Source organism: Tursiops truncatus, chromosome 6 (genome assembly GCF_011762595.2).
Source record: "Tursiops truncatus isolate mTurTru1 chromosome 6, mTurTru1.mat.Y, whole genome shotgun sequence".
Lineage (NCBI taxonomy): Eukaryota > Metazoa > Chordata > Mammalia > Artiodactyla > Delphinidae > Tursiops > Tursiops truncatus.
Genome location: NC_047039.1, coordinates 104,811,518 through 104,836,501, shown reverse-complemented (window position 1 = coordinate 104,836,501; position 24,984 = coordinate 104,811,518). Strand labels below are relative to the sequence as shown.

The 24,984-nt window shown below is 49.2% G+C and overlaps 1 protein-coding gene, 1 long non-coding RNA gene and 1 other non-coding gene across 4 annotated transcripts in view; all 3 read left to right on the top strand.

The window, feature by feature from the left end:
• Positions 1-1,441: 1,441 nt before the first annotated feature.
• On the top strand, positions 1,442-6,970 carry LOC117312787 (uncharacterized). 2 transcript variants are annotated; one of them, XR_012332661.1, is made up of 4 exons: positions 1,442-4,682; positions 5,323-6,262; positions 6,358-6,419; positions 6,543-6,970. It is a non-coding gene; the product is annotated as an uncharacterized lncRNA (long non-coding RNA). The 2 variants fall into 2 exon arrangements; XR_004527232.2 differs by having other exon boundaries at positions 1,442-6,262.
• A 12,493-nt stretch (positions 6,971-19,463) lies between these two features.
• Positions 19,464-19,536, top strand: TRNAK-UUU (transfer RNA lysine (anticodon UUU)). The gene has a single exon. It is a non-coding gene; the product is annotated as a tRNA-Lys (tRNA).
• A 2,690-nt stretch (positions 19,537-22,226) lies between these two features.
• PSMB7 (proteasome 20S subunit beta 7) overlaps positions 22,227-24,984 on the top strand; it is a 58,585-nt gene continuing 55,827 nt past the window's right edge. Inside the window, exons 1-3 of the mRNA XM_004329035.3 lie at positions 22,227-22,364; positions 22,798-22,891; positions 23,892-23,989. Of these exons, the coding sequence (XP_004329083.2) occupies positions 22,249-22,364; positions 22,798-22,891; positions 23,892-23,989 (308 nt within the window). The 5' untranslated portion in view covers positions 22,227-22,248. The remainder of the gene's footprint in view (positions 22,365-22,797; positions 22,892-23,891; positions 23,990-24,984) is intronic.

The following is a 24,984-nucleotide window of genomic DNA, read 5'->3' as shown; positions in this document are numbered from 1 at the left end:
AACACACGAGGGGGGAGAGACCCTGTTTGGAGGAAAGGGAGTAGGATTTTGGCTTCTGGGGGGGTCGGGGGGTGGCAGTGCAGAGGGAGGAGCCCCCACATCCCGGCATGGGAGGTGTGCAGCTGGGTCCAGAGGTAGCTGTGCTGCCTTGGTAGCAGGGATTCCTGCTGGGGAGGGAGGTCAGACATCCAAGTTCATCTTGACGCTGGAGCCACCTTGCATAATTTCTCTGAGGCCGTGTTTCCCCGTCTGTAATATGTGGATGATAAATAGTACACAACTCATGGGGCTGCTGTGCAATTTAAACGACTTTGACTTAATATGTACAAAGCCCATGGCTTGTACCTGGTGCCTGGCACACAGTTCACTTAGCATTCCTGTCAAAACTTAATTTACGCTTAATAGCCAGCCGGCAACACAATGATTTATTGTTTTCTTTTTTTCCAATTTTTAAAAATTGTGGTAAAATACACAACATAAAATTTACCATCTTTTGATTTTTTTTTTTTAAAGAAAGAGGAGGGGAATCAAAGTGGATGATACATGGGTGTTCAGTGTACCCTTCTTTCAGCTTTTCTCCAGGTTTGAGAATTTTCAAAATAAAAACTGGATATAAGAGGTCCCCACTTGGGGCAAAGCTCTGAGCATTTCCTGGGTTCCTGGGCCAGCAGAATGCACGCAGGACTTGGCCCTGTGGTGTCTGTGACCTGCTCACCCCCACCCACCCAGCCCAGTCTGGAGCCAGCGGGAAGGAAAGCGGGGGACAGAGCCCTTGCTCTGCCCGGCCCTGGGTGGGCCTTTCCACACTTGCACCATCTCCTTCAAGACAGGATTCAAGACAGGGGCCCAGGTCTACATCTGTGCAAACTGAGCCTGGAGAGAAGTCAGGACTCACTTAAGGTCACACAGCAAGGAAGAGGTGGATCCCAGGTCTGCCTCCTAAGCCAGGCTCTTTCTCTCTGTGGGTGGGTGGGCTTTGTGTCGACCCCAACTCTCCCAGCCACTTTCTTATGCCTTCTGGTGCTCCTTGCCTTCCTGTCCCTCCCAAATCTCTCCCCTGTAACCTGTTATGACCTTCCTATCCTTGGCAACACCCCTGCCTCTGGGGCCCCCATCCCACTCCTTCCCTTCCTTGGGGTCACATTTCCCAGGAGTCACTCCTGGAGATGGCCAAGTACTATGAGGGTGTGGGTGTGCTCCATGGATTCTGGGACTGTTTGGGGCTGTGACACTGCCTCATCTCGCTTCCCCAGAGCCTGGGTACTATCTTACCGGCAACCGGGGGCCATTCATCGGCGTTCTGGGCAGGCGGCTCCGACAGGCCCCTTGTCTCCATAGACAAGGCCCGGAGGCCATGGGTGAATGATGGCCATTGAGGCTCATTGTCCATGTAGATGGTGGGGGGATGGCGGAGGGTGGGTGGGGGCGATGAGGACAGCCAGGGTCCTTCCTTCTTCCTGGGGCCTGGCCCTGTGCCAGACCCTCAGCCAAACTGTCCGTAGTCCAGGGCTAAGGATATTGGAAGGAGGAAGCCAGCAGCCGGAATGTTTTCACTTTGGGGTTACAACAGACCCCACACAACTGGGATTTGGCCATCAACCAACTTTAATGTGACCTGGGCGAGTCTCTCTGCTTCATGTCTTCTTGCACCAAATGTGGAGAATCACTCCTTCCTTTCAGGGACGTAGAAGGTGGCTGTGAGAAGAGCTGTGTGAGTACTGGGGTTGGGAGAGCCCCAAAACCTGGGCCTATTGTCATTTTTCTCTGGGGAGGATGGGCTTCTGCTCTACAGACCAAGTCCCTTCCTCTCTCCCGACCCCTGCCTACTCTGGATCCTGAGAAACCCGGACAGGCCCAGAACCAGCCGTGCCTCCCCTCTTACCTGCCCCAACCCCTTCTCCACTGGGCAGTCGGAGCAGGCTCTCTAAAATTTCCATCCCCTGCTCAAACCCTTCTGTGGCTCCCTGATGCCCCAGGAGAAAGTCCAACCTTGGACACATGGCTAACGTGACCCATGTCTGCCCTCCTTCCTCCCTCACTGTGCCTCTTCCCCTTCACTCAGTGGCCCAGCCTGTGACCAGACTGAACATTTTGCCATTCTCACCCCCGGGCCTTTGCACGTGCTATTCCCTCTCCCCAAGACTAGGCAGGAGTACCCCACCTCCAAGTCCTTTCTGGCTCATTTCTACTCATCCTTCAGGTGTCCACTTAGACCTTCTAGGATTCTTTCCCTCCATCCTAAACTGTTTCAGGAGCCCCCAGATCCCTACAAAAGCCAGGGAACTGTCTGCCTTCCCCCTATGCCCCCAGCACCCGGGAAAAGCTTGACAGAGAGAGCACTTTGTGTTTGTTGAAGGACAGAAGGAATGATCCCACAGATCTAGACACACCCAGACAGACACCTTGTGACCCTAAGGTTTGCATGTGAGTGTGTGCCCGGGGGTTGGTGTAGGGGGCAGTGGGGAGAGGACTTGGCTTCATGGCTCCCAAGGCCTGACAGTCACACCACCAGTTGTGGCCACACAATTGGTGAAACAACTATTTAGTGCCAACCTGTTTAGGGCCCTCCTCGGCCAGTGCACAAAGAGATGCCCCTCTTTCCCCCTCCCCACCTGGCGCCACCTGTCACTGGGGCAGCTCCAGAAGCAGGGAGGCGGAGGCAGCTGATGTAGTGGCCTTGAGCTCGAAGTCAGACTCCCTCCCGAATCCCACCCCCCACTCCAGGCCCCTCTCTGCCACCAACCAGCATAGGGACGTGAATGGCTACATGTCTCTGCTCTTGGTCTTGGCTTCCATCTTCTGTAAAGTGGGGCTCCTCACCCCACGTTAGAGAGAGCAATCAGGAACATCTGTGACACACGTGGCCTGGAGCCTGGACACAGTGAGCGCTCTATTTGTATTAGGAGGAAACCCAGAGCCAGGGGAGAAGTGACCTGTGGTCACGGAGCAAGTCCAATGGCACAGCCTGTCTGCTCTGCTTTCTTCGAACTGCTCACCCCACCCATGTCTTTTCTCCAGGCTTAAACATATTTTTACCTCTACCTGATGTGACAGTGAATAGCCAGTGTGTTCAAGGTTTCTCTTGGGGGCGATGAAATGTTCTAAAATTGATTGTGGTGATTGTTGCACAACTCTGTGAATGTGCTAAAAACAATTAAGCTGGGTGCTTTATTTATTTATTTATAAATATTTATTTAGTTGTATCAGGTCTTAGTTGCGGCACGCGAACTCTTAGTTGCAGCACGCGAACTCTTAGTTGCGGCGTGCACGTGGGATCTAGTTCCCTGACTGGGGATCAAACCCGGGCCCCCTGCGTTGGGAGCATGGAGTCTTAACCACTGCACCACCAGGGAAGTCCCTTGAGTTGGGTACTTGAAATGAATGAATTGTATGCTTCGTGAATTATATCTCAATAAAGTTGTTATTTTTTTTTTTAAAGAGCAATACTGTACAAGAAAAAGTGCTGGGCTTGGAGATGCAGGCTCTGCCTGTTAGTAGCTGCACGAACTTCTTGAGCCCAGTTTGCTCATTGGTGACTTGGGTCCTGTTCCACACCCTGCCTTCCTCCCAGGAACTTGTAAGATCAGATGGGAAAGTTGAGTTGCAATATGACCAGAGGTAATACCAGTACCAGTATGGTTTCTATAAAAATGGGTTTCTTACTCCAGATATTGACTGGATAAAGAAATGAACATATACTTCACCAAAGAGGAAATACAAAGTGAAAATACATGGGGAAAAGTGTTCCTCCTCAGTTGTAATCAAAGGAATAGAAACAGCAGCAGCTTTCAGGTATCATTTTAGTATACCGATTTTGGTAAAAACCTTTAAAAAGTGGTAATATACTCTGTGCAGGTGCAGTTATGGTAAAATCAGTCCATCCAGGTACTGTGACATAATATTAAATAGCATAATCCTCTTGGAAATCAATAAAGCAATATATAAGAGCAGAAATAGAGAGGAATACGTTAACCAAAAATGTTAGCATCTTTGATTCAAGTAATTCCACTGTATGGGATTTATGTTTGGCAGGCATCCACCTAAATGAACGTGAAGATGTTCGTCACAATGTTATACATGATATTGAAAACATTGGAAGCTTACTATGTCCAATAAATACATTATGGCTTATCCACCTGAAGAAATACTATTAAACCATTAAAAATGAGAATTATAAAAACAACATAGTGATAAGGAAACTGCAACTGACCTAACAGTAAAAGAAAAAAGTAGGAAGCAAAAAGTATGTGTGATATAATTGTAACTAAGTACAACTCTATGTAGACTGTGGCAGATACTGTGGGTGGCCAACACAACATTTGTTCCTTTGTCCTTCTCCTCTGTCCTCAAAATACTTGCTTTCTCAGCTTCACTTGAGCTGTGGTAGCCATGTTACCAGTAAGATATAAACCAAAGTCTCCCGGAGGAATTCAGGGAAATATGTTGCTTTACGGATAAATGGGATTCTCACAGCTTTCACCATCCCCTCCCTCTATCCTCATTCTGCCTTGAATTTAGGCAAGATGCCTGGAGTTGCAGCAGCCTCCTTGTGACAGTGAGGCAGCAAGCATGTTAAAAGGCAACCTATCAAGGATGATGGAGCAGCGACATTGAAAGACCCTGTGTCCATGACATCATTGTGCTGCCTCCCAACCCGGAAACAACCTGCTGCCAGTCTTTTGGTATACAATGAAAATAAACCCCCATTTTATTTAAAGTATTGTTGTTAGCTGCTGCTGAGAGCGTTACTAACTGATACATGGACAAAGACTTGAAAATACAGTGGATGGTGTACCAGATTTGAAGTTGGACAGACTGGGGTTCCAATCCTATTTCTCCCACTCTGTTATTGTGTGATTTCAGGCAAGCCACTTCCCCTGTGAGCCTCAGTTTTCTCAGCTGTAAGATGGATCTAATGATACCCACCTGTTGGGCTTTTCTTTTATTTTCCTTTTTTTTTGAAAAAAAATCTTATTTGCTTGGCTGTGCGGGTCTTAGTTGTGGGATCTTTTAGCTGCAACATGTGAACTCATAGTTGTGACATGTGGGGTCTAGTTCCCTGATTAGGGATCGAACTCGGGCCCCCTGCATTGGGAGCGCAGAGTCTTAGCCACTAGACCACCAGGGAAGTCCCCCACCTGTTGGGCTTTTCAAGAATGGAATGACTTTGAAGCGCTTAGGTAACAGTAAAGTGGTATTCAGGTTTAGTCTCATCAAGCTAGAAGTCAGAGGTAAAACAAAAAGGAAGGAGCTAGTGTGTTAGAGGAGGGGAACTGGTTATGAAATTTTTTTTCCCTTTTTTTGTCTCAAATCTTCTTCAAGGCTGCTCTGGCTCTCTCTTCTCCTGTCGGTGACCCCAGCTTGGCATGGAAGGGTCTGGATCCAAGCCAAAGGGCTGTTTCCTGGTCCTATGTGGAGGCGGCGGTAGGTGGAGCTCGAGGCTCTCCGCTGAGCTGGGCCGGGGAGTGGGACTCTTCACCTGGCCCTGGCAGGCGGATGGGCGCTGGGGAGGCTCGGCGTCAGCGGCTGTGGCTCGAGGTAAAAATAATCAGGGAAGGACAGCTGCTTCCTTGTCAGCAACCAAGAGGGAAATAAAGCTCATGTCCCCTCCAGCGAAAACCTGCTCTCCGGGTCCCCTGGCTCCTGCCACCAACTGCTCGATGTCTGTGTGCCAATCCAATTTGAATGCCTGCGAGTCACCCCAGAGAGGGCTTATTTTAACTTCATCAAGTGCAGAGAAAAACATCCAGGCTGGAGTGTGGGAGGGGAGGAGTAGCTGCTCGGGGGCCCCAGCAGGGGATGGGATCCGGGGGCTGCTGCCCCTCCAGTGGTTGGACCTGGGGTCCCTGCCTCCTAATCTGGTTCAGCCGAGGCTTGGTGAGCACCCCCTGCGTGTTCCCCGAGCACCCCGTGCATGTTCCCTGAAATCGGGAGGATAACGTCCCAACCCCTTGGCCCCGCTCAGGAAGTCCTTTCCGACGTCCTCAACCTCTCCTATCCCCTCTCTTCTCCAAAACCCTCCTCCAGCCTGTCCCAGGCTCTCCACGAAGGCCCAGACGGCCTGTTCTCTCATGTCTCCATGCCTTTGCACTCACCCTGCCTTCTCTTTGTTTCTTTGCCTGTTGGATGTCTACAAATTCTGGAAAGTTCCTAGTCATGCTTCAAGACTCAGTGTCACTGGCTGCTTCCCCACCTCTCCGGGCAGAGTGAGATGTTCTCCCTGGATCCCCGCAGGATTTTGTACCCGCCTCTGTTGTCACAAGTAAGTGGGGGGGTCTCCCTCCCTTCCTTCTCTATCCTTCTATCCCTCTCTCCTACCCTCTTCCAACAAATGCACTGAACCCTACTCTCCACCAGGCCCTGTGCTGGGTGTCCAGGACAGATGTGAACCCCAGCCGGTCCCTGCAGCACGAGGTTAGGTGAGTCTCTGGCCTTGGGGAGAGCACAGCAACAAAGCTGCCCAGAAACGGCTGCCTCCAAAGGACAAAGTGAGGAATCACGTTTGTTGATGTTTCTTTTTTCCTCCTTTATTTTTTAATCAGGAATGTGCGCAAGAGACTGTTTCTGACCGCGACTCCAATGACAAGAGACTTACCTTTTTAGTTCATTCATTTATTGTTTTTCTGTGCATGTAGTGGTTTAATAATGAAAATAACAAGAAATGTTTCAATAATAAAAATGGAAATAATGTCAATAATTTAAAAATTAATGTTGACCTTTTTGCCGGGCTTAGCCTCTAAGACCTGCCTCCCCCGGAGGTCATTTTACTTTGCCTGCACCCTTAAGAGAATAGAGCACAGTGTTCAAGGCAGCCAGAGCCGGGGACAGAGAACCAGGACTTTTGGACACTGCCGCCTCCCTGTCCCCGAGTGGGAACAGGGGTGGTTGTTGAGCCCCCGGCCCACCTGGGATCCCCACCTCTGTCCCGGGGTTGGGGGGTCAGTAGTGCAGGGGCAGGGCTCTGGCCTGGGTGGAGGTTGTTTGTTTTGCATGTTTGGTAATTTGGAAACTCTGAAAGTTGAATTGTTCCTTAGGGCACATTAGAATATGCCGGCGTCAAGGAGGCTGTGCCAGCATGTCTCAGGCTGAGTCTCTGGCTGGGTGTGGTAGGAGCTGTGGAGGTGGGCCTCTTGGAGGAGGATGGGTAGACGAGGTGAGAGGAAGAAGAGGGAATTCTAGGTGTGCAGGGCTGGGAGGGAGGGAGTGAAGACAGGACTGGAGACAGAAATGGGGGAATTAGCAGGGAGGCTCAGAGAGGTAAAGCAACTTACCTGAGGGCACACAGCTGGAGTGGCTGAGATGGGCTTTGACCTCGACTCTGTCTGACTCTAACACTTACACTCATCTCCCTCCTGACCCCACATACTGGCCTCCAGGTGGACTTTCTTGAGAGAGGTCAGACCGACCCAGTGGGCTCCTGCATGGTCCTGCTCCTGAGAGGTCAGACAGGGAAGCCCCTTCTGTTAAGACTGAAATCCTGCAGAGTAGGGTGGAGAGTGCCCAGCTGGGAGTCAGGCAAACTGGGGTTCACCACACACTAGCTGTAGTGGACACCTGTCATTTCCTAGGTGTCTAGCACACCCACTTCTTTTGGGGAATTCTCCTCCCCCACCCTTCATGTGATTCCACTCTGGATGTCCTTAAAAGCAAACGAGCAAGCAACATTAAGCACACCAAGAGTGGGCCTGGGACATGGTTTGGCCATTCCTCTAGTCATAAGTATGTGACCCTAGCTGTGCCATTCAGAGTTCACTAGATGCCTTGTGAGTGAGAAGAGCAGGGGTCCTGACTCTGGAGTTTCTGAGTTGGATAGATGTGAAGCGGAAGCTGCCGGTGGTCACGTATCATGGGGTGAAGTTTGGCTGCATATAACAAAAACTCCAAATAAAAGTGGGTTAAACGTGCAGTAGTTTGGGGGGGGGGGTTTGCATGTAAAAGAAGTCTGATGGTGGCCAGTTCAGGGCTCATATGACTGGCACTGGCATCCAGTGCATCCTATGGCCCCAAATGGCTGCCAGAGCTCCTGCCATTACACACATAATTCTAGGCAACAGGAAGGCAGAAAGGGGAGAAGGATAAAAGAGGTGCTCCTTTCAGCTGAGTCAGCTTGCCTCCCCATAGACAAGCTTCCCAGAATTACTATAGAATATTTCTATTTACATGTCACTGGTTGCAAGGGAGTTTGAGAAAGCTCATTTATCACCTGGGCACTTTGCTGCTTCAGAGAAGACCAAGCTTCTGTGTCTGCCACAGGCTACGTTTTCTGTCCTATCCATATGCAGTGGGAGGGAATAAAGCCAGCTGAGAGGAGGGCACTCATGAGATAGGAGACAGAGTGAGGGAGAACCAGAGTGCTGTGGGCAGAGGGAGAGAGAAAAAGAGGGAGAGACAGGAAGAAAAAGAGGGAGAGAGATAAAGAGGGAGAGGCAGGAAGAGATGCAGGTACAGAGAGGCAGGGGGAGACGAGGACCTCACTGAGTCCCCGAGCAGAAGGGTACCTGAAGCCAGCCCCACCCCTCGACCTCCATGTTGCACGGATCAGCACACGCTTCCTTTTCTCCAGCCAGGTTGAATTAGGCTTCTGTCACTTGTAACCGGAAAAGTGTGCTGACTGACCTTGGACAAGGATTTGCGCCTTCTCTGAGCCTTGATTTTTCCTTCCAAGAAATAGGGATCCTATTGCCCACCAGGTGGAGCCGTGACAAGGACTAATTGTGATAATACCTGCCCAGTGCCAGGCAGGGAGCCATGCCCAGCAGCCTGGCGGCCTGAAGGCTCTGCTCTTCCTCCTGTTACTTCCTCCTGTCCAGCTCCAGGGATTCTACTCCACGATTGCTGGGGGTTTACATGGAACCTACTCCAAGTCTGACCTGGGAGTCTGGCCAGGCTTGGGGGAGTTTTCTGGACACCTGAGTAGCAGGGTGGAAACTGAAGAAGCCCCCAAATAGAGAGAAGAGTGGAGGGAGAGCTGGAGAAACTCCTGGAACAGAGAAAACAGCTGCCACCTTGTCGTAGGGGGCTGTGGCCATGGGCACAAGCAGAGGGGCTAAGGCCCCTCACCTACGTTGGTCTGAAACTTGGGGTGGGACCCTCACCTTGGCAGTGCCTGGGTGCTGGGCAATGGAGAATCAATTTTCAGCTTGGACACTGTGGTCAACTCTGCCCAGGCCCCCCCACTTCTGGGACCAGCGCCCGATCTGGGGAGCCCACTTCTATGATCAGTCCCTGTGGTGTTGGGAGGGGCTGGCTCCACCCCATTCTCCACGCGTGGTGTATTTGTTTTCTATTATAGTCACGGCAAATTACCACAAATTTAGCAGCTTGAAGCAACACAAATCAATCAGCTCACAATTCTGTAGATCAGAAGTCAGGTTGGCTCCGTTAGTTCCTCTGCTCTGGGTCTCAGAAGGGTGAAATCAAGGTGTCGGCAGGGTTGCCTCCCTTTCTGGAGGTGCTGAGGGTAAACCGTTTGTAAGCGCATTCGGGCTGTTGGCCAGATTCTGTTCCTATGGTTGTGGGACTGAGGTCCCCATGTCCTTGCTGGTTGTCATTCAGGGGCTGGTCCTTGTCTTACAGGCTGCCTGCATTTCTCTTCATGCTTTTCTTGTGGCCTCCTCCAGCGAGGCAGGGCAAATCCCTCTCCTGCTTCATGTCTCTCCAGCTTCCCTTTCTGCCACATTTCCTTGTCCTCCTCTTCTGCCTTCCTCTACTGCTTCTAAGGGCTTGTTTGATTATACTGGGCCACCTAGATAACCCAGTGTAACCTTATTTTAATGTCAGCTGATTAGTAACCTTTATTATATCGGCGAATTCCACATATCAAGGTGAGGGGGAGGGGAGATTTTAAAGATTATTTTTAGAAATTTAAAGTGGTTTACATGATTGTAGAGGCTTGGTAAATCCAACATCTGCAGGGCAGGCCAGCAGACTGGAGACCCGGGAAAGAGATGTAGTTCAAGTCCAAAGGCGATCTGCTGGCAGAATTCCTTCTCGCTCTGGGGAGGTCAGTCTTTTTGTTCTATTACGGCCTTCACATGATTGGATGAGACCCACCCGCATGACAGAGGGTAATCTGCTTTACTCAAAGCCCACCCATTTAAATATTAATCTCATCCAAAAACACCTTTACAGAAACATCCAGAATAACGTTTAACCAAACATCTGGGCACTGTGGCCCAGCCAAGTTGACGCATAAAATCAACTGTCACATAGTCCTTAGGTTAGTGTTTCGTTGAATAACCCAGGATGGAAATCAGGAGAGGAGGCACTTTTAGAATTCTGCCTTCCACGTGTGGGTATGTAGCCCAGGCTTACCCAGTCAGGGTATTTCATCTCCTGGCCACGGAGAGTCATTCTAGAGTGGGCACACGAGACAGGTGGTCTTCTACTGGAATTGCTGGGAAAATCATTCTCTTCCAACTGGGGAAGCCAAACCAGACGAATGGTGGCCATCTCTGCCCCAATTTAGGGAAAAGTCAAGTGAAAGCAAGGCCAGTCCAGAAGAGAGCAAATCCAAGAACAGGAAAGAGTTCCTGAGGTCATCCTTTGTGTACCAGAGTCCAGCCAGCTCTGAAGCCAGCACTGACCCATTTTGCTAAAAACCAATTCTCCAAAAGCCAGTTCAATTTAACATGATTGTCACTTACGAAATGGGCAATTTGCCAAATGAATCAAAAGTATCTATTAAAAATTATTTCTTTTAACTAGGGTTTAGAAGCAAGTCCATGACTTCTGCTGCAGAGAGCTACTCACCCTTAGAAAATCGGTGCCTGGTACTCTGCTGGACCCTAGTAGAGACTGATGACCACAGGACGTTGTGTAGCTATGAGATCTGAGCTGTCTCTCGTGAGCTGGTGTTTTTTTGATCCTCCAAATCATAAGGTCAGTGGGCCCAGCAGCACTTCATCCTATGGTGAAAATAGTACATTGGAGTTTGGGCCCAAGCAGGTCCAGAGAACAGAATTTATGTGACTGTAGCCTCGATGTCACCTTGGTCCACTGCAGATGCCTCTCCCTCAACTCACACCTCAGGCCTCAACTCTGAGCCTGCCGCTTCCCTCTTATAAGGACCCCTGTGATTACACTGGGCCCACCTGGATAGTCCAGGATGATCTTCCCATTCAAGAGCCTTAACTTAATTGAAACTGCAAAGTCCCTTTTACCATGTAAGGTAACATCTTCACAGGTTGCAGGGACTGGGCCATCAAAATCTTTGGGGGGCCATTATTCAGCCTACAGCATCTACCAATGATGCGGGCATTCACCCATTGGTTCCGGTTCCATTCATCCATCCAACGGCCCAGTGATCAGCCAGAGCCTTGCTGGAGGTGGTAAGAGCCCCCATCCTCAGATGTCCTGCCCCCACCCCCTAGAGCCTCCAGCTGCAGCTCCACCCCACGTGATCCCATGGCTCGGCCACTGGCTTTCTCAGGACGTGGGCACACACGTGCAGGTCACTCTGAGCTTATTTCTCTCTGAGCTGGAGAATGAAATAAATACAGTCTGCTTCTGATCCAGCAACACTCACAGAGAATAGCATCTGTTATGTGCCTGGCACTTCACTGGCTTTTCGCCAACCCATGGGGTGGGCTTCTCTCTCCTTTATGGGCGTGGAAGGCTCAGAGAGGCCAAGTGACTTGCCCAAGGTCACACAGAGTGGAAGTGGCAGATAGGATCTGAGGTCGAGGGGACTCCATATCCCACCTGTTCCCCCTTCGTGAAGCCATAGACGGGCCTCAAGGATGGTGGCCTCTCCTCGTGTCTGAGTCATTTTCCCTTGGCCCCCAAATTTCGAGTTCTAGCTCAGCTCCCTCTGAGTTCAGCCAGAGTCGGCTGGTGGCTCTTGGGAACAGAAGACATTAGGCTTTCTGTGGTGGGGGCCCCTGGTCACCCGGCCCCCAAGCTGCTGCCACCTTTTAATAGATTTCTTGGGGAACAAGTAATTTGTTGCTGGTGCGGGCTCGGCGTTCAGCAGGAAGTCCCTGCAGGCCTGGAAGGTCAGTATGGAGCGACTCAAAGGCAACGCTGGAGGAGGATGCCGGGTCAGTGCTGGCCTCTGAGCACAGCCGCGCTGCCAATTACTGCCCGGTCTGCTTCCTGCCACGGACGCGCCCAGGGCCAGGGCTTTGAACCCTGGCAGGGAGGCCAGCTTCCAGTAAACAACCCAGGGCAGTGGGCAGATTGACAGCAGAAATGCAGGAGGCCGGCCGGCTGGCCAGTGGCGCTGTTCACTGCTCCTGCTGGCAGATGGACAGGACCACAGTCCCCCTGGGGTCCCCACGGTCAGGGGACTGGGGGCCGTCAGCGTGTCTGGGCCTCACTGCTGGGTAGAGAGCCTCCTGCTATGTCCAGTGGGGTTTCTAGGCCATCGTTTCTGGGCCACAGAAGATGATTTTCTTTCTGGGTGGGGGAATGAGCTTGGTCTGGGTCCCCTTCTTGGTCAGCAGCCTGGGAGCAGGGATCTGGGGAGAGAACCCACAGAGGGCCATCAGTGTCCCGCCTCTTTCCCCCCCGGGAAAGCCTTGGAAATATTTTGGGGGCAATGGTGGCACTGCCAGGCTTTCCACCACCAGTTTACTTGGCAGTTAAAGGAGGTGTGCTTGCTGCATGATTTCGTTTGTGTGACGTTCTGGAATTTTGAGATATTAGAAAGTGGTTGCCTTTATGAGGGATTGACTGGAGGACACATGAGGGATCTTTCTGGGGTTGGTGGAAATGTTCTGTAATTCGGTTGGGTGCTGATTACACATTTGTTGAAACCCACCCATCCTTCAAATCTGTTCATTTTACTGTATGCAAACTCTACCTCCACCAGAAAAGAAATAAGGTAAAGAAGAAAAAAGGGGATACAGAGGCCTGGAGAACCTGGAGACAGACAAACAGACACACACACACACACACACACACACACACACACACACACACACACACACACACACACACACACACACACACACACACACACACACACACACACACACACACACACACACACACACACACACTTGCAGGCACACGTGCTTTTCCCTCCTAAAATCAGGACATTTATTCCCTGCCTTTTCCTTTCCTCAGTGAAGTTATGAAAGAACACACAGGTTTTCTTCATCTTTGTACTGTAACTAATATCTTTCCGCATGCAAGGAGTAAATGAATGGGATGTGAAGTGAGATGCCTGAGCGGGCTGGTGCCCTGTTCCGAAGCTCAAGTCACCTGGCCCTGGGCCCCTGGAGTGGGGCCATTAATTAAAGCACCGGCTGTTGATGTTCTGAGAGAATTAACTCCGAATGTCCACCCAGCCCCCGCCGCTTCACTTGCTGCCCGCTGACCTCCTTCAAGTCCCCCCTGGATCCAGAGGTGCGTGACTGTTTCTGTGGCCCAGAGGGCTGGATGGACCCAGCAAGTGCTCCACTCCATGCCTGGAATATGTCATTGTGCCAGAAAGCAAAGATGATCTCAAACTTGTGGGGAGCCCATTTGAAATGGCTCCAACGGCTCCATTTGGGACAACTGGAGATCAAAATGATTAGTAACAAGAATGGATCGTAATGCATAAAATTGAAAAAATATCCTTGATTTAAAAAAAAAAAAAGACCCAGAGAAGTCAGGTTAAGGGAAAGCTCTTCCTTAGAAGAGTGCCAGCTGAGGAGGAGTCATAGAAACAGAAAATGGCATCTTATATCCAACATTGTAAAAATGGATTTGGGCAAAAATCATCAGTGCGTGCCACGCCATTGGGCCGGAGACCATTGGGAATAGGCTGTGTGCACAGTCTGAAAGAATCACCTGCAAATTACTTTTTAATTACAAAGAGAAAATGTTAGCTTTACAAATAGAGAAACCCGGCAGACCCCACCTTACCCAAATGATTAAACTTAACACCCCTAATAATGGGACAAGCCAATATCAGTGCCCCCTGATGTGGTGCCCCAAGAAAGGACACATCACTTATGAGGACCTCCTGCCAAAAATGCTTACCTGCCAGGATCATCAGACAAGTCCACGTTGAAGACGGTGCTTCAGAACGGGCCTGGCCTCTTCATGCAAGACATAAAACAAGGCTGGAGACTATTCCAGCTGGAAGGAGGCTAAAGAGTCATGGAGATTGAGTTCAGTGGGGCTCCCTGACTGGATCCTGATCACAAAAACCATAAAGGTGATATTGGGGAGATTTACATGTGGACAGAGTATTAGGTAATAATCCTGAACCCATATTACATTTCCGGAATGTGACAATTGTATTGTGGTTTTGTAGGAGAATGCCCTGGTTATTAGGGGACTTTTGCTGGAGTAGTTATCAGGCAACTAAATTCAGTGTGTGATCCTTGATGAGATCCTGGCTCACAAAAATCATAAAGGTTTTATTGGGATAACTGGGGGAATTGAAAGTGGAGTGAATATTAGATAGTAATGCTGAATCCTCATGTTGGTATTGTGTTTATGTAGGAGAATGTCCTTGTTTTCAGGAGATTCGTCCTCTAGCATTTAGGGTGGAGTGTTGTGTGACTTTCAATTGATTCAGTGGAGAGAGAGAGAAAGAGAGAGAGGGAGGGAGGGAGGATGGTTCATTGTACTACTCTTGCAACTTTCTGAAGACTTGAACAACTTCAAAATATTAAAAAAACTGAGAAAAAAATAATGCATAGATAGAGAATTTGAAAAAAAAAAAAAGCAGAGGCTCAAAGAGGAAAATAAGAATGACCTGATAACCTACCAGCAAGGAATTATGCCTATTATTAATATGATTGGCTTTTTCACATACATAATGTATACCCACATACATTGTAAAGTTGGAACCATATGTATTCTGCCTGTTTCTCACCCTCCATCATAAACTGTTTAGCCATTCACCTGTTGTTTGATATTAAAGCAGTTTCCAGATTTTCATTATAATATAGAATCTATTCTTATAATATGCAATGTACATAATCCATTATCCAATATATAGTTCACTATAAAGTCCAATATGGTCTATCATAAATAATGTTACAATGAACATCTTCACACACCTATCTTTGTCTGAGGATAGAGCCATAGAGGGGAATTTTTTTCTTTTTTTAATTTAGTTTTATTTTTGGCTGCATTGGGTCTTCGTTGCTGTGCGTGAGCTTTCTCTAGTTGTGGCGAGCAGGGGCTACTCTTCGTTGCGGTGAGCGGGCTTCTCATTGCGATGGCTTCTCTTGTTGAGGAGCCTGGGCTCTAGGCACACGGGCTTCAGTAGCTGTGGCACGTGGGCTCAGTAGCTGTGGCTCACAGGCTCCAGAGCACAGGCTCAGTAGTTGTGGCGCACGGGCTTAGTTGCTCCACGGCATGTGGGATCTTCCCAGACCAGGGATCGAACCCGTGTCCCCTGCATTGGCAGGCGGATTCTTAACTACTGCGCAACCAGGGAAGTCCCTAGAGGGGAATTTTTGAGTTAAATATTCTGAGCTTTTTCAAGGATCTTGAACTACTTTTTAAAAAACAGCTTTATTGGGGTATAGTTGATATACAAAAAACTACACTGTTTAGCATGAGAGCTGCCCTCATAACAAATTTTGAAGTGCACAATATGGTGTTGTTAATCCAGGTACTCTGTTGTACGGGATCGTGAACTATCTTGGCCAATGGCTTTGCAGAAAGTTTGTACCACTTTACACTCCCACAAGCAAATGTGAAAGTGCTCATCTTGTCACATCATCAGTAACACTGAGCATTATTATTAGAAAAAAAATCTTTGCTTGATCTGATGGTCTTGTGGACGAGTTTCCGTCCTCGTCTTGCTGGGCTGTTGGGACTTGGGCCATTCTCCCTCCGTCTCCAACCCCCTTTCCCCATCTTGGCGGCTATGACATCATTCTCCCCAGTGCCTGCCTCCCAGCCCGCTGTGTCTCTCCATCCTTTGCCCACTCCTCATCCTTACCTGCATGACAAACATTACCGTTCCTGGCCTCTGTCCCTGGCTCCCTTCTCTCCCTCTGCCCACTCTCCTGAAGCATCTCATTCACACTCGGGACTTACATGGCCTTCTCCCTGCTGTCCTGCACCTCTCTCCCTAGTCCAGACCTCCAATGCAACATATCCCACAGGGACCCACGTGGACCTTCCCACCACCATCCATCCTGCCGCCCAAGTCAGACCCCCAAGAACATCAACTCCTTCTTTTCCCTGCTCCTTGAATCTAACCTCTGACCACATCCTGTTTGACCTTCTGTAATATTTCTTGAGTAACACCACCCTCTTTCCCTCCTCCCTGGTCCATGTCTGTAGTTCCCTCCCGGATTGCGTGTTTCCAGAGTCTCCCTGTCCATTCCACCCTTGGCCAGCTGCCAGGTTGATTTTCACAATGCACTGATGTGAGGTCCTGCCTGCCTTGGTCCCTGCCGAGTTTCCAGCTTCCCACTCCCTCCCATTTAATGCTGTCCAACATGCTTCCACGTGTCTGCTCAGACTCTCCTTCTGGAGCACCCATTCTCTCCTGCAACTCCAGCCAGCCAACTTCTACTCATCTTTTTAGTTTTGTTTACAATCCCATGTTTCCTTAAAAGCTCCCCTTGGGGAGCTGTCCTCTTTCTCTCCTTTGAGCCTCTTTGTACCCTGTGCAATTTCCATCAGAACCTCTGGTCCTTTAGCTTTCTTACATTTATTCCTGTATCCATTTCCCTTGAGGGCAGAGTCTTTGTGTTACTGAGCCCAGCACAGTGCCAGACACAGAACTGGAGTTTGTTTAAAGGATGCCTGGATGAATGAATGAATGAATGGGATAGCATTTGCCTCACTGTGGGAGGGCGTGGCAGGTCTAGCCCATGGTGAAGATGTGGAGCTAGATGTGCCTGGGAGGCATCCGGGGTCCATATTCAGAGGCTTGGCTTGAGGAAGCATCTGTCAGCTGTGGTCCAGCAACCTTCAGGGCACCTTGTTTTGGGTGACACACTCTGCTCAAACTCCCTTTGTCAAGTGGGAATCCCATTCTTCCAAGAGAGGTCACATTGCTTCTCTGCCTACACGCCTCCCATGGCTCCCCAGTGCCCTCGGGACAGGCCCAGATTCTGAGCCAGCCTACAGAGCCCTTCATAATGGGACGTATTCTCGTGATTTCCTTGTGACTTGCATACGTCCCAGGTGGGAAGAAGGGAAGGATGCCCATTCCTGCTTACCACTGGCTGGGGGCAAACCCATGGCTCATCTCATCTGCTGGGGTTAAGTAGTTAAACTCCCATCTCAGGCCCCACTTGCAATGATTGTGATTCAGTGGGTCTCGGCAGGGTCCCAGAATCTACTAAGTGCCCCAGGAGAGTCTGGAGAGGGTGGGGGGAATTCACATTCGATGCTGCCATGTGTCTGCCATGCCCTCCCACCAGAGCTGTGTTTCTGTGGCCTGTGCAGCAAGACTTGGCACTTGGATGCTGTGCCAGCGCCCTGGAGCCGGGAGCAGCTGCTCTAATTCATGCAAAGGAAGGCGCCCAGGTTTGCCCTGTCTATTTATAGCTTATTTATGAAGAAGTAAAAACAAGGGCCCAGTTGCCTTAGCAACTGGGAGCATCATGGGCTGCTTTCCCTGCAATGGGAAGATGGCCAAGTCTCCTTGTGGGGGGCACCCCCGGATGTGTGTGTATCCTGATAGAGGATGGGGGTGAGCCTTCCAGGGCCCATCCCACGCTGGGCTTCTAGCAGCCTGCAGGTTGGGGGAGGATGCTTGCCAGGGCCTTGGAAAATCCAGGCTGGCGCAGGGGCCGTGCACAGCTGAACCCTCCGTATGGGATGCACCCTCTGGTCTCCTGGCCTCAGTGCTAACTCCTGTCCTCCGGGTATCTACCCTGCTGCCTCAGGCTCTCTTGGGAGCCGTTTCCTGGCTGTGCTCTGGTATGTGTCACTTAGGGCACTTAGCACAGTGAACTGGAGGTGCAGTTCCCAGACCAGCGCCCCTCAAGACTATGATGTGGCACAGAGCCTGGCACCAAGGAAGGGTTTAATAAATACTGAATGAATGAATGGATGAACGAATGAAGGAATAAAATCTTTACAGTTTGCACTGCATGCTCTTACTTGGTATGCCCAAGGCAAGAGAAACATTGTAATGTGCTCTCATTTTATAGAAGAGGAAACAGATGAGAGATGAAGGGACCAGCCTCCAATCACACAGCTGGGAACTAGCTGAGTTTGCCTTGCTTTTGTTCTGGCAAACCCCCGGGAACATGGGAGCTTGGGTTCCGGCTGGACTGTAATTGCCAGGGGTCAGGGAAGTGGAGCTGTGTCTGGTCTGGGGCTGGGAGGCGTGTGGTTTGAATTGTGGCTCTGCCAGTTAGCTGTGCACCATGTATCACCTTGAGCCAGTGACTTCACTTCTCTGGGCCTCAGTTGCCTCATCTGTAAAGTGGGGCAGTGATACTTGGTCCTCAGGGACTGCCAGCTCCCTGAGGGCAGCCCTGTGTCTGTCTCTTGATCATCTGTTTTCTGTGTTGGCACATTCTAGGTGCTTAGGGTGACCATGGGGCCCTGTATCTAAAGTGGTTAGAACAGGTTGTGGGGGGCATGCAGGGAATGTTGGTTGTTACTATATTATTAGGAAACGGAGGCCCAGAGAGTCTGATGGCTCCTCTGAGGTCACACAGCCAGATCCAGAGCAGAAGTGGTAGCTTTACTAGTCAGTCAGTTTGGGTGGCACTGCCAGGGATTACGTGGGACTGTGTCCAGGTCCAGGTTCTAGACTGGGCTGCAGTCCGGGGGCTGCAGTCCCAGGGGGCAGCAGTCATGTTGGACAGGGAGGCCGAAGCAGGGTCTCTGGGTGCTGGGGATCTAGGGCTGCCCTCCCTACAGCCCTGACCCAGGCTGAGCGGAGTTGCTGGGGCCTTGGACTGCGCGCCTCAGGGGCCGAGTCAGGCTGCCTGGAAACTCTCTGTCGCCCTCTGCTGGCTCCAGCTGCCTCTGCTGGGCCACCTCTAGAAGCCACAAGACAGACAGTGCCACCACCTCAGCTCATCTGGGTGTGAAAACCATACCAAAGAGACCCAGTTAGGAAGAGAAATGCCCCGGGACAAACTGAGATCACAAATCATTTCCACATCCTTACCTGGTTCCTCCAGCTGGACACAGATGCCTCGCCACTGTCCTCTGGGGGGCTGCAGGCTGCTGTGCTTCCCTTTGCTGCAGCCGCATCAGATTCATCACTGTTTCCTGAAAACAAATCACGCCAGGGCTTTTTGTTTGGTTTTGTTTGCTTCATACCCCAGGACTTCGCTTGTGTGTCCATCCCTCCTGTCTTCTCACCCCACGAGCTCACACTCTGTCCTTCTGAGCCTCTTGGCTTCTGCAGCAACCCTCCTCCACCCAGCCCTTAGCATGCCAGGCTGTGAGTCTTTCTGGGGTCTTCTCTCCTCCCTCGGACTGTGAACTCACGAGGTGTATTCATTTCTTAGAGCTGCTGTAACAAAGTACCACAAACTGGGTGGCTTAAATAGCAGAAATAACAGAAACTTATTGTCAGGAATTCCCCGGCGGTCCAGTGGTTAGGACTTCGCACTTTTACTGCTGAGGGTCCAGGTTCATTCCCTGGTCGGGGAACTAAGATGCTGCAAGCTGCACAGCATGGCAAAAAAAAAAAAAAAAAAAAAAGAAAAAGAAAAAGAAAAAAAAAGAAACGTATTGTCTCACAGTTATGAAGGCTAGAAGTCTGAAAGCAAGGTGTCGGTGTTGTCAGGGTAGGTTCCTTCTGAGGGCTGTTCCGGGCCCCCGGCCTAGCTTCTGGTAGTTTGCTGCCAATCTCTGACATTCCTTGGCTTGATCTCTGCTGTCACGTTCACATGGTGTTCTCCCTGTGTGAACGTCTGTCTGTAAATTTCCCCTTTGAAAAAGACCTCAATCGTGCTGGATTAAGATCTACCCTAATGACCTCATTTTCACTTGATTACCTCTGTCAAGGCCCTATCTTCAAATAAGGTCACATCCTGAGGTATTGGGGTTTGGGACTTCAACATGTCAGCTTTGGGAGGGGGGACACAATTCAATCCACAACATGAGAAGAGGAACTCCATCTGGTTCACCTATGTGTTCATTCCCTCAAAGCTGAGCCCAGAGCAGGTGTGGGAGAGTGTAATGAACATTGTGAGAGCAGTCCTTCATTCTATCATTATTTACTGACCCTCACGGCATCTGGGGCACGTTGAATTATGACCTGCCCTGTCTAGGTCTTACGGAGTCGAGCCTCTCTCATCAGGAAGTGGACATTTCTAGAACAGAGCCCGTCTTTTTACTTTTCACATTTACCAAAGCAGAAACTTGGTGACACTGGAGACACTCAAACCTCTTCATCAGTAGATTCCTGTGGGGGTGGGTGGTGAGGCCTCATTTTCCTATGTCGCACAGAAGACCCAAAGAAGTAATGAAAAGGAATTGAACCTTTGACAAATATTTATTGAACACATAGTTGTGACAGGCACGGTTCTGGGTGATTGGGATGCCATTCATTCATTCATTCCTAGAAACAAGCTTGACACATAGTAGGTGCTGAGCAAATAATTTCATTACATAATTGAATCATTTAAATATTTGCTGAGTGAATAAATTAATTCAGCCCACAATTATTGCTGCTGTGATCTACTTGCTGTGTAAATTTGAGCAAGTTACTTTACGTCAATGAACCTTAATTTCCATCAGTAAAGTGAGTTGAATTACATAGTTACCTTTGAGGCTTGTTGGCAGGATGAAATGAATGTGCTATTAACAATAATAGCTATTTATGGAGAAGTTCTACATGCCAGGATAAATGCTCTCTACATACAATTTTCTTTTTTTCTTTTTAAATGTAATTAATTAATTTATTTTTGGCTATGTTGGGTCTTCGCTGCTGTGCGCGGGCTTTCTCTAGTTGTGGTGAGCAGGGGCTACTCTTCGTTGCGGTGCGCGGGCTTCTCGTTGTGGTGACTTCTCTTGTTGCGGAGCACGGGCTCTAGGTGCACAAGCTTCAGTAGTTGTGGCGCACGGGCTTAGTTGCTCTGTGGCCTGTGGGATCTTCCTGGACCAGGGATTGAACCCGTCTCCCATGCACTGGCCGGTGGATTCTTAACCACTGTGCCACCAGGGAAGTCCTCCACATACAATTTTCAATTTTCACAGCAGCTTTTTAAAAACTGAAATTAACATAACAAAAATTTCACCATTTAAAAATGTGCAGGGCAGTGGCTTTTAGTGTATTCACAATGTTGTGTGACCATTACAACTACCTAATTTCAGAACATTTTCATCATCCCAAAAGGAGACTCTGTATCCATTAGTCACTCCCCATTCTCTCCTTCCCCCCAATCTCCCAATAACCACTAATCTACTTTCTGGCTGTACGGATTGGTTTAGTAAGGACATTTCATAGACATGGAACCATACTATTTGTGGCTTTTTGTCCCTGGCTTCTTTCACTTAGCACAGTGTTCTAAGTTCAATGCTTCATTCCTTTTTATGGCTGAATGGTATTCTGTTTCATGGATGTACCACATTTTGCTTATCCATTCCTCAAGTTGATGGACATTTGGGTTGTTTCCATTATTTGGCTATTATGAGTAATGCTGCTATAAATATTTGTGTACAAGTTTTTGTGAACAACTGTTTCCAGTTCTCTTCGGTATATACGTAAGAGACAATTGCTGGGTCTATGTTTAATTTTGGGAGGAACTGCCAAATTATTTTCTGGAGCAGCTGCACCATTTCATATTCCCAGCAGCCACATGTGAGGGTTCCAATTTCTCCACATCCCAGCCAACACTTGTTATTTTCTGTCTTTTTGATTATAGCCATTTTAGTGGGTGTGCAATGGTATTGCACTGTGGTTTTGATTTGCATGTCTCTAACGACTAATGATGGTGAACAGCTTTTTTTACAGGCTTCTTGTTCATTTCACAGCAGCCTTTTGAGGCAGCTATTATCCCCATTTGACAGCAGAGGAAACAAATTCAGACAGTTGAGAGGACTTGCTCATTGCAAGGAGGTGGTGGAGCTGTGCCTGGAACTTCAGTGTCTCTGTCTCTGAAGCTCCATGTAGTCGAATTAGCAGTAGAAACCGCTCTGGTCTGGTGGGCAGGAGGCCTAGTCTCTGGTGTGCCCACCTTGGGTAAGTCCTTTCCCCCCGACTTTTCCGGGTGTCAGTTTCTCCTCCGCGCCACTTGGGGTGCTATACTCCAAACATCTCCAGGCTCCTCTAGGAGCCCCTAACTCTAAGATCCATCACCCTAGCGCGGAGTTTCCTCCGCCCCTTCAGCCCTCGGTTGCCGGCGGCGCCGGAAGTGCATGGCTATTTTCGTTTGCTCCCGCCCCCGGCCCGGAAATACTTTTTCGGGAAAGATGGCGGCTGTGTCAGTGTATGAGCCACCGGTTGGAGGTTTCTCTTTCGAGAACTGCCGCAGGTGTGGCCATTGTCCCGGGCAGGGTTCAGGGCGGGAGTGGGAATGCGGTGCCGGGGTCGGAGTTGGGTTGCGGTCTGAGCCGGGAAGTCCGAACGAATGGTGGAGCGCGGGGCCCGCGGCCCGCGGCACCTGTGACTCAGGGGAATTAGGGCCTGAGCGTGTTTCTCCTGAGGCCGGGTCGGCTCTTCCACTTCCCCAGCGCACCGGGACACCCTCCATCTCCGGGATGGTGGTGCGGACCCTCTCAGACGCTCTCTTCGCAGAAAAGCGGGACAGTAGTCCTGCTGTTGGGAGGAGCCAGTGAAACAGATGGTCTTGAAAGCAAATGCTAGTAGTTTTTGCTTCTCCCGAGTTCCCTATTAGAAACTCTTCGTGCCAGTGCGGCGCAATGTGGTCCTGCCCTTCAACCCTTTATTCTCTCATTTGCTCTCAGAAATGCCATCTTGGAAGCCGATTTTGCAAAGAAAGGATCCAAGCTTCCAATGGCCCGGAAAACTGGGACGACTATCGCAGGAGTGGTTTATAAGGTAAGCTGGGACAGGCTGAGAGCAGCAGTGTCAACTAATTTCAGGAACCAGGCCCCTTGGCCTCTTTTACTTCTCTGGGCTGTGTGAGGAAGGGCACATCTTACAGAGTACTATATCAGGAAAAGCTCCTTTAGGAGAGACTATGTCAGTTTTGTGCACTTATCGGCAGTTTATATACTTTGCTCACTCTTCAGTTTTCGACAGGAGGCCAGTTTTCTGTCTTAAGTTACTACTTTAGGAAGCAGGATGATGTAATGAGAAAACAAAAATGTTTAACCATTTAGCTTTTTTGCGGCCTCTAACTTTGGGCAGGTCATTTTCCTTCTCACAGCCTCACTTTCTAATCCATCAGGTGGACATAATAACTCCTGACTTAAATTGTTGTAAGGGTCAAAAGAGATAACTGGTTATTGTTGTTAATGGTAAAAAGTGACATCTTTTAAAAAGAAATTGACAGGCGTGGCTATTTTTTTTTTTTTTTTTCCCGGTACGCGGGCCTCTCACTGTTGTGACCTCTCCCATTGCGGAGCACAGGCTCTGGACGCGCAGGCCCAGCGGCCATGGCTCACGGGCCCAGCCGCTCCGCGGCATGTGGGATCTTCCCGGGCTGGGGCACGAACCTTTGTCCCCTGCATCGGCAGGCGGACTCTCAACCACTGTGCTACCAGGGAAGCCCAGGCATGGCTATTTTAATGGAAAGATTTCTGCATCTTAATCCAAACTTTTCTGATATTGGCTCTGTGATTTGTAAGGAATTCACTGAATCTCTGAGCCTCATTGAAAACAGGAATGATAGTTCCTACTGCCTACTGAGGGTTCAACCAATAATGTTTATTAATAAGCTTTTCGTTGAATGCCGAAAGTATAGCACAATATTTCAGCGCGTGGTGGGGTGGTTGGGGGAGCAGGGGATGGTCAACATTGTTTTTTCTAAACTAGAGTAGAGAACTGTGGTTTGTATATGTGAAGTTGTTTTAAAGTATATATTTCTTAAAAATAGGATGGCATAGTTCTTGGAGCAGATACAAGGGCAACTGAAGGAATGGTTGTTGCTGACAAGAACTGTTCAAAAATACACTTCATATCTCCTAACATTTAGTAAGTATTGATTAGTTTGAATGACTCATTTTTAAACATGTCAGGGGTAAAATTGAATTTACTCTTTCTCTCTAAAACCTGTTGTTCAGCCTGTATTTTCTTTCTGTCTCCCTTAAATGGCATTTCCATCCATCTGAGCTAGCCATCCCCAAGTCCTCTTTTTTATTTTAAAAAATATTTATTTATTTATTTATTTGGCTGTGCTGGGTCTTAGTCGTGGCACCCTGACGCGTGCGGGATCTTTAGCTGCAGTGTGCGGGATCTTTTAGTTGCGGCATGCAGGCTCTTAGTTTCGGCATGCGGGGTCTAGTTTCCTGACCAGGGATCAAACCTGGGCCCCCTGCATTGGGAGCACAGAGTCTTAGCTGCTGGACCACCAGGGCAGTCTCTCAAGTCCTCTTTTTGCTTTAGTCTTCAGTTCATTTGGTACCCAGTTCTGCCTTCTGTGTGCCTTTTGAATCCACCCCCTTCTCTCCTTCTCTCTACTAAGGCCTTAGCTCGGATTCTTTTTTCTCAGCTGGATTATTGCAGTTGTCATTTAAATGGTCTCTCTGCCTTTGGTCTTTTCTTTATTTGTATTGTTCACTCTTCTGCCATGTTGGGTTTTGTAAAACATGGATCTATTATGTCCCTTTCCTGTTTAAAAACTTTTCAAGAGATTTTTCACATTTCCACACTGCTTTCAGGATAAAATCGAAACTCTAGCATGATATTCAAGGTCTTGTACAGTTTCACAGAAAGCTTACCTTTTCATCCTATTTAGCTGCTATCACTCTATGTTCCAGTTATACCTGGGCTGTCCCTATTTCCCTCATGTCCCTGTTCTCCGCATGTCCAAGCTGTTTTACCCTTGCTTTTGCTAGCCCCTCTGCTTAGAAATGCCCTTTCTTCTTCTCTGTATAGTGTTTTTATTCTGTCCTTCCAAATCCAGCTCACATGAAACCTCTTCTCAAAGATCAGAGTTAACTGCTCTCTCCTCCAATTTCCTACAGCAT